The sequence below is a fragment of the Urocitellus parryii genome, chromosome 4 (assembly GCF_045843805.1).
Source record: "Urocitellus parryii isolate mUroPar1 chromosome 4, mUroPar1.hap1, whole genome shotgun sequence".
Classification (NCBI taxonomy): domain Eukaryota; kingdom Metazoa; phylum Chordata; class Mammalia; order Rodentia; family Sciuridae; genus Urocitellus; species Urocitellus parryii.
The window spans coordinates 105638426-105652807 of record NC_135534.1 but is presented as its reverse complement, the minus strand read 5'-3'; the positions used below and the strand labels follow the sequence as shown (position 1 = coordinate 105652807).

The window sequence follows — 14382 nt, the reverse complement described above, 5'->3', positions numbered from 1 at the left end:
TGGTGCCCTGGCCCTGCCCCTCATCCAGTGGAGTCCCTCAGCCCACCCCACCTCCTGCTGGGTGCTCTCTGTGCTACTGCACTCCTCCTTGAGATTTTCTTCATCTGAGCGCTCCACGCTCTCCCACAGGCGTTGGGCAGCACTCCCAGGCTCCTCACTGCTCCGTCCAGAGGCCACAATGGCCCCGGCAAAGCCTCGTGAGGGCCTCCGACCTGCCAGTGCCAAAGCTGCAGTGGCCTCCCCAATGCTGGGCAGCTCCCCGGCCTCTGGTCCCCCATCAGCCCGGCTGTACTCAGCACACAGGTTCAGGATGGTCTCCAAGCGCTGGCGCTCCTGGGAAGGGTAGACAGAACAGGGCATGAGGGAGAGGCCGAGCCCTGCGGGGAGGGAGAGCTGGAACACTAAATGCATGGGGCCCAACATCAAGTCAGGAGAGCACCAGCCCCAAGAACTATGGGAAACCAAGGCAAGGTGAGTGCCCCAGAAGTGGACATAAGGAACCAGCCTGTGTGCCACCTGTCCATGTGGCCCGCCCCTCCTATCTTCCTGTTTCCTCTCCCTTCTCATTCTATCCCAGGATGGGGCTTCCACGTGGTCACAAGGACACACATGAACACACACAGAGACATATGGGTAGTCAGACTGAAGACCACAATGAGACACATGTCAACTCAGGTGCTCACGCTGACACAGGTACACACAGATCTTACGCACAAGGGCACAATGACACACAGATATGCACACAGGCAGGTGCAGATGCAACGTGTGCACTAGCCCTACGTTAACAGGTAGATACACACACAGACACCAGCCCTGACATGCACAAATACATACTCACACAGATAAACACAGTCCACATACAGCTGGGTGGGCACCAGCAGACAGACAGGCTGGGAAGCAGACCCAGGGGCCCACAGGACCTGACACTCAGCCCAGACACACATGAAAAAGAGGTACAGCTGAGACCCAGTCCTCTCTATCCCCATCCCAGCTCCAAGCCACCCTCAGACTCCTTACCAGCAGGGAGGGCTGCTGCTAGCTGTTGAATGTGCAGACCCAGATATAAGTGCTCTGTGGCCCTGACACTTACAGCCTTCCCTACACACATCAAGAAGCAGTCACCTCTCAGAAGATGGAGATGTGAGGACAAATAGTGCAACCATGCTCCTGATCAGCATCCCAGTCTCCATTCACAGTACTCCAGCTCTGACTCCTGGTCCTGAGCCTCCCATGGCCCTCTGGGGTCTGTTAACCTCTTCAAAGGTTTCTGACTACACACAGTTCAGCCATGACTCCTCACCCTTCCACACTTACCCGGTTTTCCTCCTGCTGCTTGCCCGGTTCCATGGCAAAAAATGCAGGAACAGAATCCCAGCACCCAGAAGGCTGGGCCCATGCCCTGCCTCCGCCCTAGGACCCAGATAAGCAGCCTGGTTGGGGTGGGAGGGGCAGGGCGGGCAGCCTCCAAGACTTAAAGTGGCAGGTGGGGCAGGTCAGGGCTGGTGGTAAGGTGTGCCTGTGTGACGGGATGGGGGTGGGGAGGCTCAGTGGAAGAGTTGAGGCACTCTGCCTGTCTGGGGCCAAGCTCACTGCCCCAAGAAGGAAGAGATCCCAGGGTGGCCAAGCACTGTGGTGTAGGCCAGGGCCAAACAGTGACTGAAGATGGAGCATTGGGAAAGACCGGGAGCCCACTTCCCACCCAGCAGAAGCACACTGTTGCACACCCTCACCCCAAACTGTCCAGCTTCTTCCCAAAGGGTCTCCAGTTCCAGTTCCTCTCCTTAAACCAATCCCATAGTTCCTGGGCCCTCAGGAACCCCATGCTTCCACTCTCAAGGGAAAGTGAGCAGAATCCATTTTCCTGTATGTGGGCTCAAGTATGTATACATTGGCCAGAGCCTCTGGAGCTCCTTGTACCATCTGGAGAATCCCCGGCCCCAACCCAGCTCAGATGCCAACTCCAGCACAGCTGCCCAGAGCCACACCCAGCCCTGCATGCACCCACATGCACACATGCAGACGCATAGGTCACAATCACACATGCCAGCCAGGGGCTGCCCACCCTGTTCTTTCCCTATTCCCTGCTACCATACTCCCAGTTATCCTGCTGGGGCTGAGATGAGCAGCTGCCTTCCATTTGTAGAGGTCAAAAAGAAGCAAGAAAGAAGGACCAGGAGCTATTCTAAAGAACAAGCCTCAATGCCGGAAGAGTTGGGGAACTCTGCCTGTGTCTGGAGCCAAGCTCACTGCCCCTCAAAGGAAGAGATCCCAGGGTGGCCAAGCACTGTGGTGTATGCCTACTATCGCAGAAGCTCAGAGGATGAGGCAAGAGATCACAAGTTCAAAGTCAGCCTCAGCAATTTAGCGACTTAATAAGATCCTGTCTCAAAATACAATAAAGGGCTGGGGATGTGGCTCAGTGGTTCAGCACCTCTGGGTTCAATCCCCAGTACCAAAAAAAGAACAAGCCTCAAGCTGGACATTGTGGCGCACACCTGTATCTCAGCTACTGAGGTGGCTGAGACAGGGGGATCACAAGTTCAAGGTCAGCCTGGTAAACTTAACAAGACCCTCTCTCAAAACAAAATAATTAAATAAATAAATAGGAATGGGGCAGGCAGTAGCGGAGTGTCCATGAGTTCAATCCCCAGTACCAAAACGGGGGGAAAAAGCCCCAGACAGAGATGGAAAGACAGCAGATTTGGGTTCCAATTCCAACTTTGCCAAAACTTGTTGTATTACTTCAGAAAATCCAATTCCCTCTCTAGGCCTCAGCCTTTTCATCCCCACAACTTGCTTCTCAAACTGAGAGATACAAGGCCTCACCATAACTAAAACTAAAAAATAAATATTAAAAAAAAAAGTGGTATGCTTTCCTAGAGATTCATTGTACTCGGGTAAATAATTAAAACTTAGTTTATACATTAAAACAAATGCTCTGTTGTAGAATATATGCAAAATTAGAAAGAATTTAAAATAAAGCCTTAGAGGTTTCAAAGTTACTCTTCAGGGCACCAGAACTATGAGATACTAGTCATTAAGGTGTATCCTGAAGTTGGGGATGCATAAGCCCAGGCCCTATCCAAGGGCCCCCTTGCTCTGCCAGCTGGCCTGCCCACACCCTGGCAGAGACCCTGCCTTGGATGGTGGCAGTCTCCCTGGCATCTGCTCACCAGCCTCTCCATCTCCTGCTCCCGGAGCCGCTCTTGGCGCTGCCGCCGGTGGTACTCCAGGAGGTCATCTTCATTGTCACTGATCTCTGTGATGCTATTTTTCCTTTCCCGAGTGACAGGCACCCGCAAGTCCCCACTGGAGAGCTTCCTCTGGGCATGAGGACTCTGGCGTGGCGAAGCCCCAGTAAGAGAACCCAGACTATAGGCTGGGCTCAGCCTGCCACTGAAGCTGCCCTTGCGAGGTGCCAAGGACTCCCCCAGGGTGGGTGAGGGACTCCGTGTTCTGCGGCCTCGTGTCCCCAAAGTCAGGGAGAAGTCCTCCGGTGAAGCTCCATGGGCTGCCCACCGCCGGGGCAGTGGACTGTCTGCTACCTCCCTGGTGAGCTTGGGATCTGGGGTGGTCCGAGCAGGCAGTGGGGAGAGAGCTCGTCGGGACAGAGACGGGCTCAAGGGAGGGAGTTCTCGCATACTGTCCAGGCCCCGCCGACCCAGGCGGGGACTCTCAGGAGGCTGCAGGGTGCGGGTGGCTGACCCATCTGAAAATGTTCGGCCCACCAGTTGGCGAGAGGGACTCGTTGTCAACACCCTCTCCGTGCTGGGAGGGTCACGGAAAGGGCTTGGAGGGCGGTCCTGGAGTGTGCTGATCTTGTTGCGAGGAGCAGGAACTGGAGACTGGAACTTGGGGCTGCCAGGAATGCTGGTGGGTTGGCTGCGGGCACTGGCAGCTGGGTATTCACTCAGGCTGATAGCTACCACAGGCAGCTGCCCTCCCAGTCGGGGGCTCTCAGTGGCTTTGCGGGCTTCTGCCAAGACCGTGGCTGAAGGGCTATCAGTCAATAGCCCACGGAGGCCAGGGCTGGGAGGCCTCTCATGACCTCCTTTTCTACCCAGCCGGGGACTCTCAGAGGAGCGGGCACCACTTGGGCGGGACTGTGGGGGCTGCAGGGCCAAATGGTAGCTGGATGAGCGAGCAGGCACCAGTGGGGGGACAGAAGACAGTCCTGGCTCCTGCCCACTGGGTGAATGGCTGGCACAGCTCCCACTGCTGGCTGGTGAAGAGAGTGGTGAGAAGGCTGGAGAGGTGTTCTCATAGCTAGAGCCCACAGACATGGCCCCAGGGCTGGTTGGAGGGGACAGCAGGTAACGGCCACCATTAGCCATTGGTGACAGTGGGGAGGTTGCAGCAGGCTTCTTGCCAGCAGCTCCAGGTTCCTCTAGCACCAGTGAGTCCATGATTTCCTGCAGGTCCTTCTCAATGGAGCTCACTAAAGAACTGTGGCTGGCACAAGCTGGGGGTCCCCGGGTTGCAGGCTGTGGGGTGTGGTTCCCATTCACCAGACTTTCTGATTCAGCTGAGGGAAAAAGCAAAGAGGTCTCAGGCTCTGGCCTTGGGCTTTGGAAGCTACATATGCACAAGAGCAAGGACACCACCCCACCTCTTCCTAGCCCAGATCTGAAGAAGCCAGGATATCTGGGTTCTTTACCAGGTGCTGGCACCAGCCAGCTCTGCCACTGCTGTGCTCTGTATCCTTAGCCAAGTTACTTGCCCTCAGTGTCTCCTTTTTGTAAAGGAAGAAGATGGGCAGGACCCTCCTGGCTCTAACATTTTATGACATAGGACAAAGTTAGCAAAACGCCAGGATACATCTAAGCCTAGTTTTTGCCAACTTGCCCCTGGACTAGACTCCTTCCTGCCTTGGTTTTCTCATCGTCCTTACATCTCTCTTCAGGAAGGGTAAGGGGACATTCTGCAAAGGAGATGGGACCTACTGTGGAGTGGGCCAGAAGTTCCAGGGCCTCCTACTCTAATAGGACATCATTTCCTCCCAACACAGCAGCCAGAGACCCAGGGAAAAAAACAAAGCCTCAGGGCTGGGCAAGGGCTGTGCGCTGGAGCGCTCTGTCCAATCAGAGGCAGGGGAGGGATCCAGTGCTAATGGCTGGTTCCTGGAAGCCCTGCTGGCCAGCCACGAGGTGCAGCTCAATGCCTCCAATTATCCCATTAAGCCACACCAGCAAGAGCCTGCCTTTGCCTGGCCCCTTGTCAACCAACCAGGGGACTGCAGTCCCTGGAACCATTGCCTCAAACAGCTCTGAGAAGTGGCATAACAAGGCTGGGGTGGAGGCAGGGTAAAATTAACCAGGGAGTGGACTAGAAATCTAGGCTTCTGTGCTCCCAGGGGACTAGAAGAGACTGGGGTTGAGAAAGAGGAGAAGGGAACTCCTATGCAAGACAGAGCATGGGTCCAAAATTCTGGGACTGTGTGCAACACAGTCAGATGGGGTTGTCATGGATAGTGTTGATCCCAATGACCACTCAATTTTCTTCAAGTTCCCGGACTATACATTTAGGTCGCTGATAACTACTCCACCAGATGTCCCAGACACATATGTCCATCTGCCCCATAGCTACATTGGCACCTGTAGCCCTGCAGCCATTGAATGCCACTGCAAAGTCTAGAGGGGCAGACTCACTGCCCCCCACCCCAGGCAGCTGACTGAGGAGGCCTGTGTTGGTTCCTAGAACAATCACCGATTCTCCTCTGGGGATCAATAATTCACACACAAACTGCAGCTGCTCCTCTGAGTCATCCTCGAGCATGGCAAGGCCTGAGGGTTGGGTAGGGCCCAAGAACATGATCACCAGCAGGTGGGCCCCACCAGGGCTTACTGGGGGTTCAACCTAATGCTCAGGCCATTCTTGAAGGTGAGGTTCCTGGTGGTATCACAAGAAGGCAGGGTCCCAGACACTGAGTGGCCTCTTCTAGGTCAGTAGGATAAAGACAGGCAGACCCCTCTATCCCTCAAGGTACATCAATTCCCAATTTCAGCCAAGCAGCACTGCCTCGGCTCTCTCCCAGTAGCCCCTCTGCCTGGCCTTCTCCAGCAGACTATGGTAGGTGGCAGCGAGACCAGACCCTGTATATTGTCCCACCCTAACACTGTAAGAATGGTTGAAGTGGGCGAGAAGAGGTCAAAGGGGCACCACCAACCCAGCATCTCCCTGCCCAGGCTAGACACCTACCAGAGCCAGGGTTGTAGGGGGGCCCAGGAGCCCGGCCCCCTGCTGGAATCATGCTCTTCATCCACTTGGCTTCAGCAGGGTGGTTAAAGCGGAGGAAGGTGGACTGACCCAGGCACAACATGCAGCCTGCAGAGAAAGCAAATGCTTGCAAGGGACCAGCAGGGCCAAAGCCATCCCAACCTGCAGCACTAGTAGGTTCACCCCCAGCTCCAAAAAGCAGTTCCCACCTATACTTACAGTGTCCCCACAATGCACACCTGACCCTGCCTGTCCCTGAGCTGGGCCTGTGTGGGGCTCCACAGCACAGAGCAGAGTAGAAAGAACACTGGCAGGCAAGTCCCCAAACTACATCCTCTTAATTCCTCTTCTCACTACCACCTGTGAGATCTTTCAGTGAAGTTACTTCACCTCCAACTCTAGTTCTCTCCTCAGAAAAATGGGACCATACCACTGAGCTTACCGGGCTAAAAAGACCATGTGTGAAAAAAACCATCAGTGGAGAAAGTTCTTCAGAGAACATGAACACCACATCCTCCTACCCCCAACCCAGATTCATGATACATCCAATCATCTTCTGAATAGAACGGTCAGTCTGTTTTTTACTGTTTTTCCAGTACTAGGGATTGAACCCAGGGTGCCTTACCAATAAGCTACATCCCCACATCTCCAGCAGTTTGGTTTTCTTTTCTTTCTTTTCTTTTTTTCTTTTTTATTTTTTTGTTGTTGCAGTGCTGGGTATTGAATCCAGGCCTTCATGCATGCTAGGCAAGAACTCGATCCCTGAGCCACGTCCCCAGCCCTCCAGCCCTTTTTATTTTTAATTTCAAGAAAGAGTCTCACTAAATTGCCCAGGCTGGCCTTGATCCTTCTGCCTCAGCCTCCCAAATCACTGGGATTACAGGTATGCATCACCATGCCCAGCTAGAAGGGTTAATTTAAAAGGCAGCAACTACCAGAGTCACAAACAAAACTCTGAGATAGTGGACAAGGGAAAAGCCATGGTTTGGTCAGATTCCTTCTTGCTGTGTGGCCTCAGGATTACTGCCACCCTCTCTGAGTATCTAAGGAGTAACCACCACCTGTTTCTTCTTTCTTTCTTCTTCCTTCCTTTTTTTTTTTTTTTTTTTGAGAGAGAATTTTAATATTTATTTTTTAGTTCTCGGCAGACACAACATCTTTGTTGGTATGTGGTGTTGAGCCTCGAACCCGGGCCGCATGCATGCCAGGCGAGCGCACTACCGCTTGAGCCACATCCCCAGCCCTTCCTTCCTTCCTTCCTTCCTTCCTTCCTTCCTTCCTTCCTTCCTTCCTTTCTTTCTTTCTTTTTCAGCACTGGGATTAAACCCAGGGATACTTTACACTGAGTCACATCCTCAGCCCCTTTTTTATTTTTTATTTCGAGACAGGGTCTCACTAAGTTGCTTAGGGCCTTACTAAGTTGCTGAGGCTAGTCTTGAACTTGTGATCCTCCTTCCTCAGCCTCCCGAGTCACTGGGATTACAGAGGTGCCCCACTGTGCCTGGCCACCCTGTTTCTTTTTTTCTTTGTTTCTTTCTTTCTTTCTTTCTTTTTTTTTTAACCCTGTTTCTTTTTGACATGGCATCCTCTGGCTATTCCTCTAGTCTCACCTGGAATCTAGTCAGACCCAGACCACTGGGCTCAGTAAAGCCCATTCCCAGGCGGAAGACACAAGCCTAGTCCTGCCCAGGAAGTGTGAGTGCATAGAAGGGGGAGATTATTATGTGGGAGCCAGAAAATGTAGCCAGGGGCTCAGGAGTGTGCACAGTGGCAGGTGTCCCCTCAGGCGCCTAAGCCTGGCTGGCAGAATTCCACCTCCTTGCCATGCCAGGTGCTAAAGGACTCCTACAGAAGATGCTATGCTAGGAGAGGCCAGAGCCCCTGCTCTCTACCACCCACCATTCCATTTGTCTACACCCCTGGTCTCAGCCTCCTGTCTACCCAACCCAATGCCACTTGGCACCCCAAACTTCATGCCAGTCTGAGCTAAGACTGGCAGGGAAGTCTACATTCCTGGACGCTGAGACAGTGCAGCTCAGGGAGGCAGCAAGGGCAAAGGGCATCCCAGGCCACGTGGGTATTTTGGCAGGCCCCCTACTGAGAAGCTCAGGAGTCCATTCTTAAGACCCCTGGCATTGCCATGGGGCGGAGGACTAGCAGGACAAGAAGCCCATATCAGACAAAGCCGCTCACTCCCTTGGCACACCCAAAGGCCCGCCCAGGGTGATGGGTGGTTAGGAAAGGGGATCGACTTCTCTGCCAAGTCACCAATCAGAGAAGCTGATCCCAGAGTAATCATAACTGAAATAAATGCCAGTCAGCCACACCGTCCACCTAATTACAACCACAGCTGTTTCAGGAACGGCCCTGCCTGGCCCCTCTCCTTCCTTTCAGCCATTTAACAAACTAATTAATGATGAGTTTGCAGGGTCTAGACAGACCCACTCAACTCGAGGTTGATGGAGGGAGGGGGATAGAGGTTAGGAAGAGCCTGAACACACAGTCCAAACTGGGAAGGAGGGGGTTTCTGGGTGGATCCCATCCCAGCAGTGCCAGGCCCACCCAAGAAGGCTGTGAGTATCTATGGACCCTCTTACCCTGGCCAGTATAGGACTGGAGGCACCTGCCCCTCCCCCTACCCCACACGGGGGTGTGGCCTCGCTCCCTCTGGGCTATAAATAGTGATGCCAGGCAGCAGAGCTAGAGCTGTATTAATAGAGCGGGCAGGAGGGCAGCAGGACTGAGAGCAGCCCAGCTCCTGCCCAAATTAACTTTCTATTTGCACTCAGGGGCCTCAGGCATAGCCCCAACTCTGGCACCTACCGCCCCCAGGGGAAGAAGTGGCCTCTCTGTCCACTCCTTCTCCACACCCACAAGGCTAGCCCTGTCTGGAAGCCCAGGAACCCAACCAAAGTCATGGTCCCTGACCCCCATGCACAGAGCACCTAAGGTCCAGCTGCTGCAGGTGGGTAGAGAATCTGCACATCTGGAGGGAAAACACTGGGCAAAGGAGAGGGTGGATCCTGCCTCCAAGAGATGCACAGGGGAAACACCTCACACAGACACACTCATAGGAACACACACAGAATCATAGGCAGCCATGCTCACTCGCACACACAGAGCGACACTCACTGCCCTGCTGGTCACACATAGAATGAACTGGCCAAAGGGAGGGTGGACGAAGGGAGAATAGGAACAAGAGCCTTGGTTTTTCCCATCAGAGACCCCTCTCGGCCACAACAAGGCTCCCCTCATCCTAACCGTGATCCCTCGACCCCTTGGGAGGCGGATCCCAGGAGGGGACTGCCCAGCGCTAGGAGAGATGAGGTCTGCACAGCTGAGAAGTGGCCCCAAGCCCAGAACCCCACTCAGAAATGTTCAGGGACTCACAACCTTGGAGTCTCACAGCCTCAAGCTCCCAAACAGAGGTCGAACACCCCATCCCCCTCCTTGCACCCACCCTCCCAGGACGCCCCAGCGGCCAGGGGCTGTGGCTGACCGGGCTGAGCACTCACCGCTGGACCCGGACCTCCAGACGGTGGGCCCCGGCCAGCGCGGGCCCTGCAGGTCCCCGGCCCGCCCGGGGCCTTTGAGGGGGCGGGCCGACCTCCCGCGCCGCCAGCTCCAGGCTCCGAGCGAGCAGCCAGGCAGCGAGCAGCCGCCAATGCCCAGGGAGGGGCGGGCCGGCCACCAGCGGCGGGGGAAGGGAGCCAGGGAGGGAGGGACAAAGGCGAGGAGGAGGGGAAGAGGAAGTGATGGAGGAGACGAGTGTGGAGCTGGATGGAGAGGCGGGGCGGGGCGGGAGGATGCAGACAGGCAGCAAGCTGGGGATCCCGCGCCAGGGACAGGAGGAAAAGTGGGGCGGAGAGGGAGGAGAGGTTCGGGGGAGGTGACTCCTGAAGGAAAAGTGGTGGTAAATATAGAGACCAGAGGTTGAAGAGCCAGGAAGCTGGAGTGAGGTCAAGTGCAGGTTTCGCCCAGGACTCTCTGGGGTAAGTCTGTGGGGGAGGTCTGGGGTTCAGGCCAGTGTCACCTTGGGCCAGTCACACCCTCTGGCTTGGGATGACTTATCCAGAGAATGAGGAGGATGCCCTTAGTGACCATAGAGGACATTCCGTGGTTCTACTGAGGAAGAGTAGAAGAGTGGGGGCCCAGTGGGTTCCAGGTAGGTCACTAGGTTCAGCTCTGGACCTCAGTCTCTACTGTGACAAGGTCACCCAAGCTGGGGACTCAGGTCAAGCAGTGCTCTGTGCAATACAGGCAGCACAGTCCAGATCCTGTCTCCATCCTAAATATCTACTCTTCCATTCCCTACTCCCCAGAGCTCACCCCCATTTACCCAGGCTGGACCAAAGCATTGCCCCTTCCAAACCAGCCCACTTCCTGGGGCTCCCAAGTGCTCTCTCTCCCAATAAGATACCCTTTCTATCTGGAAAACAGGGCCATCTGTCTCTGGTGCCTCCAGGGACAGGCTGAAGATTCTGAGCCAGGCTGGTACCTACCACCCAACTGGATCCCCAGAGAGTTGTTCTTGTCCCAAGGAACTGACCCTGGACACTAGAATCTTAGGGGACACACCACATTCACCCTGGGACACAATACATGTTAGGCAGCTCACACATCCCCACACCAACTCTCAAAGACATACCAACACTGTTCAGTCACACTGACACCACATCAGCTGGGCACAGGGTCTCACAAACACTTCATTCCACATAGACCACTCTTATGTCTCACACAGGTTTATTCTCATGCACACATTCTCCCAGGCCCCACTCCCTGTCTTAGTTTCACTCTTACTAGGGAACAGCTATCCTTTTGCTCAGACCCTGGAGAGACTCTTAAATACAGTTAATCTCCAGTGGTGCTTGCCTGTGATCCTACCTACTCGGGAAGCTGAGCAGGAGGATCTCAAGTTTAAGGCCAGTCTGGGCAACATAGTAAGACCCCCATTTCAAAACAAAATAAATAAATAAATATAGCCAGTTGTGGTGGTGTACACCTGTAACCCCAACAACTCAGGAGGCTGAGGCAGGAGGATCACAAGTTCAAGGCAGCCTCAGCTTAGAGAGATTCTGTCTCAAAAAAAAAAATATATATATATATATATACACATACATACCACTGTAGCTCACTGGTAAAGTGCCCCTGGGTTCAATCCTTAGTATATAAAAAAGTGTGTGTATGGGCTGGGGCTGTAGCTCAGGGGCAGAGCACTTGCCTAACATGAGTGAGGCACTGGGTTCAATCCTCAGCACCACATAAAAATAAACAAATAAAATAAAAGCATTCTGTCCATCTACAACTACAAAAAAAATTTTTAAATAATAAAGTGTGTGTATATATACACATACACACATACCAGCCTCCTTAGAGAAATAATGAGGGAAATTTTCCACCATTGCTGAATAGCCGATCACCACACGCAGACACTGCCATGCTACACACACACGCACACACACACACACACACATGAAACTTATTCCCCTTCTGAGGGAAAAAGGAAAAACCATATAGGGTCAAATGCAAACTGAGGGGAGGTTTCAGAAAACAAAACCTCCTCAAGGAAGAGTGATTCATAGATCTGGAAACTGTGATGGCCAGCTGGACAGACCCAGGCAGGCAGCGATGCCCGCCAGTGAAAACCAGGGCAGGAGACAGACGCAAGGAAGTGGGAAAGCTCCGAGGCGTCGCTTGTGCTCTTTCCTTTGAGCCGTATTAGTCAAGATCTTCATCAATCTCCTATCAGAAAGCTTGGAGTCTTCCCTCCCAACTTACAGAAGGAATAATTGATAACTGGGTGGAAGAAGAGGCCCAATGTCCTGGACCCCAGAGAGCACACTCCTCTGCTGGCCCCACACAAGCCCCTACCCACCAATGTGGGGTTTTGAAAGTAAAGGATGCTCGGAGGCAAAGGCTGGCAGTGTGCATCAGGAGCAGAAGGGGACCTCCTGTCTAGACAGCCAGCGCCCTGAGCTGTGTGGCTTTCTGGACCCTCCCCTTCCTAGTCCGCTCCCTGATCTTTCATGTGGTCTGGCTCTGTGATCCCAGGGTGGGGCAGCCTAGACCCAGATTGAGATTCTGCCTTATTTCCTTGGTCCTATTCCCAGCTCCACCTCTTGCTCTGTAGAGGAGAGGGCAGTACGGGATGTGCCAAGATGCTCCCGTACTGGGAGGAATCAAGGTCCCCCTGGGTCCCTCACTTCATGCTCCCATGTTCATAGCTCTAGGATAAAGGTTGGCATCTGCTCTCTGCCCGCCTCCCCCCTCCCCTGGCCCAAGCATACTCCTGCTGCAAGAGCCTGTCACTGCCATCTCTGCCTGTCATGAAGTGTGTCTCTCCAAGTTGCCCATGGCTGGGCACAGTGCCCAGAATGATGTTTCTAAGGCCTGGCCCAGCCAGAGCAGACTCCTTGTTATTCCCAAGACCCCCTCTGTTTTTTAAAGAGGAGGGTCCACTCTATAAGGCCATATAAGAGAAATAAGACAGGGAAAATCCCCCCTTCCCGCCACCCTGTGCTAAGGATGGAATCCAGGGCTTCACACATGCTGAGCAAAGGCTCCACCACTGAGCCACAAAACCCAGCCCTAAATAGTCCTCACAAGCATCTGCCCACCCGAAGGCATATGGCCAGTGAGTTCTCATATAAACACTTAAGTACACTCATGGGCATTTTGGTACCATCAGTCCTGGATTCACCCCCACACCCACTTGAACACACTGATCCATAAACACAAGGAAAGACACAAACAAATGCAGAAATACACAAGCCTAGAGTCACAAACATATCCGGAGATACATAAACACACTCCTGTTACACAGACACACAGATAACACATGCACCCCGAGCCACCCAGTTCCCAAGGAAACGCACTCCCAAGAATGTCCGGAGTGGGGCCAGGCAAGGCTGGGCTTGGTGCCTTGCTCCAGAGATGAGACAAGGAAACCCTTAGCTCCTGGAGCCCAGGGAGGGGGAGGGCTTCAGAGAAGAACACCCATTCCTTTGTGCTTCCGCCTACCCCTCCACAGGCTGCCAAGCTTCTAAGACAGGCGAGCCCAGACAAGAAGGCTACTGGGGGGTGGGGGGTAAAGGGAGTTTAGGGTCAAAAGAGAGTGGGAGGGTACATACTTGGCAGGGTGGGCTTCTGGCTGAGGAAGGGGGGTCACTGGGGCCACAGGAAATGCTTAAAAATTCCATCATGGCCTCAGGCCCGCCCTCTTCTCAGGGAACTGAAGATGCTCTGGGAAGATCCAACAGAGGCATAGGGAGCACGGCTCACAACTACCCTGCTCACAGCACGAGGGGCAAAGGTGTTCTTAACCATGGAAGCAATGGGATTGGGGGCTGGGGAGTAAGGGCTGGGCCACCTTTGAACTTTGCCCTGCTTCTCCTTGTTTCTCTGCTGTCTCACCTGCACGCACCCAAATCCTGGAGCAGATGCTCCCTCTGAGACTGAACCGGACCATCAGGAACCAGATGGCATCATGACCAAAGCCCCATTTCCTGGGTTTCTCTTTCTCAACCAGAGTCAGGAACCCTGAAGCCCTAGAGAAGGCAAGGACTTGCCCTACTGCTGCTGGGGACCTGTCTCTCTGCAGTCTGTTTCCCTACCCTGTGCTCACCTCAGGGGCAGGAGGAAGGAGTGGGGCATGGTCATTCCTAGGCCAATTTTGAAGAAATTGGCACTTAAAGGCCCCAGGCATGTGAATAGAAGGAGCTTGGGAGACAATGGAATGAGTGGGATTTCCCCTGACAAAGGGCTTCTGACCAGTGAGAGTCCCTCTGTGCAGAGCCAGGCGTAGTCCAAAGCTCTGGTCTTCATTATAATCTCACCTCTGGCCCCGCCCACATCTGCTTTTCTTATTCCTCTGATGGAACAACTCACTGTATGAAATGATGCTCAGAACCTAGTTTCCAGAGGAACTTCCACACCTGGCCTGTCAAAGTGCCACCTGGCCAGCCCTTTACCAGCCTAATAACCATCATAATTAGGGGTCCTTACAACACAGGGTCTCCCTTGCATAAGAGAATGGCTGATGCTTTGGGAAACAGGGCGGTGACCATATTCATGACAGTCTTGTAGCAGGAACAGGCACGTCCTCAGATTTTGCCATCAAACTCAGCTAACTTGCCCCATTTCCACAGGGGTTTCATCTTCCTCAAC

The 14382-nt window shown here is 53.8% G+C and overlaps 1 protein-coding gene across 23 annotated transcripts in view; it reads right to left on the bottom strand.

Annotated features, from left to right (window-relative positions):
• Positions 1-14382, bottom strand: part of Phldb1 (pleckstrin homology like domain family B member 1) — a 48102-nt gene that overhangs the window by 25249 nt on the left and 8471 nt on the right. For 22 of the 23 annotated variants that reach the window (XM_026396299.2, XM_077796937.1, XM_026396295.2 and 19 more), the window contains exons 5-7: positions 6199-6324; positions 3174-4525; positions 52-333 (exon numbers count right to left, since the gene is read on the bottom strand). In XM_026396299.2, the coding sequence (XP_026252084.2) occupies positions 52-333; positions 3174-4525; positions 6199-6324 (1760 nt within the window). Of the gene's footprint in view, positions 1-51; positions 334-3173; positions 4526-6198; positions 6325-9731; positions 9912-14382 lie in introns of those variants that run through there. The other variant, XM_077796945.1, reaches the window with a different exon arrangement.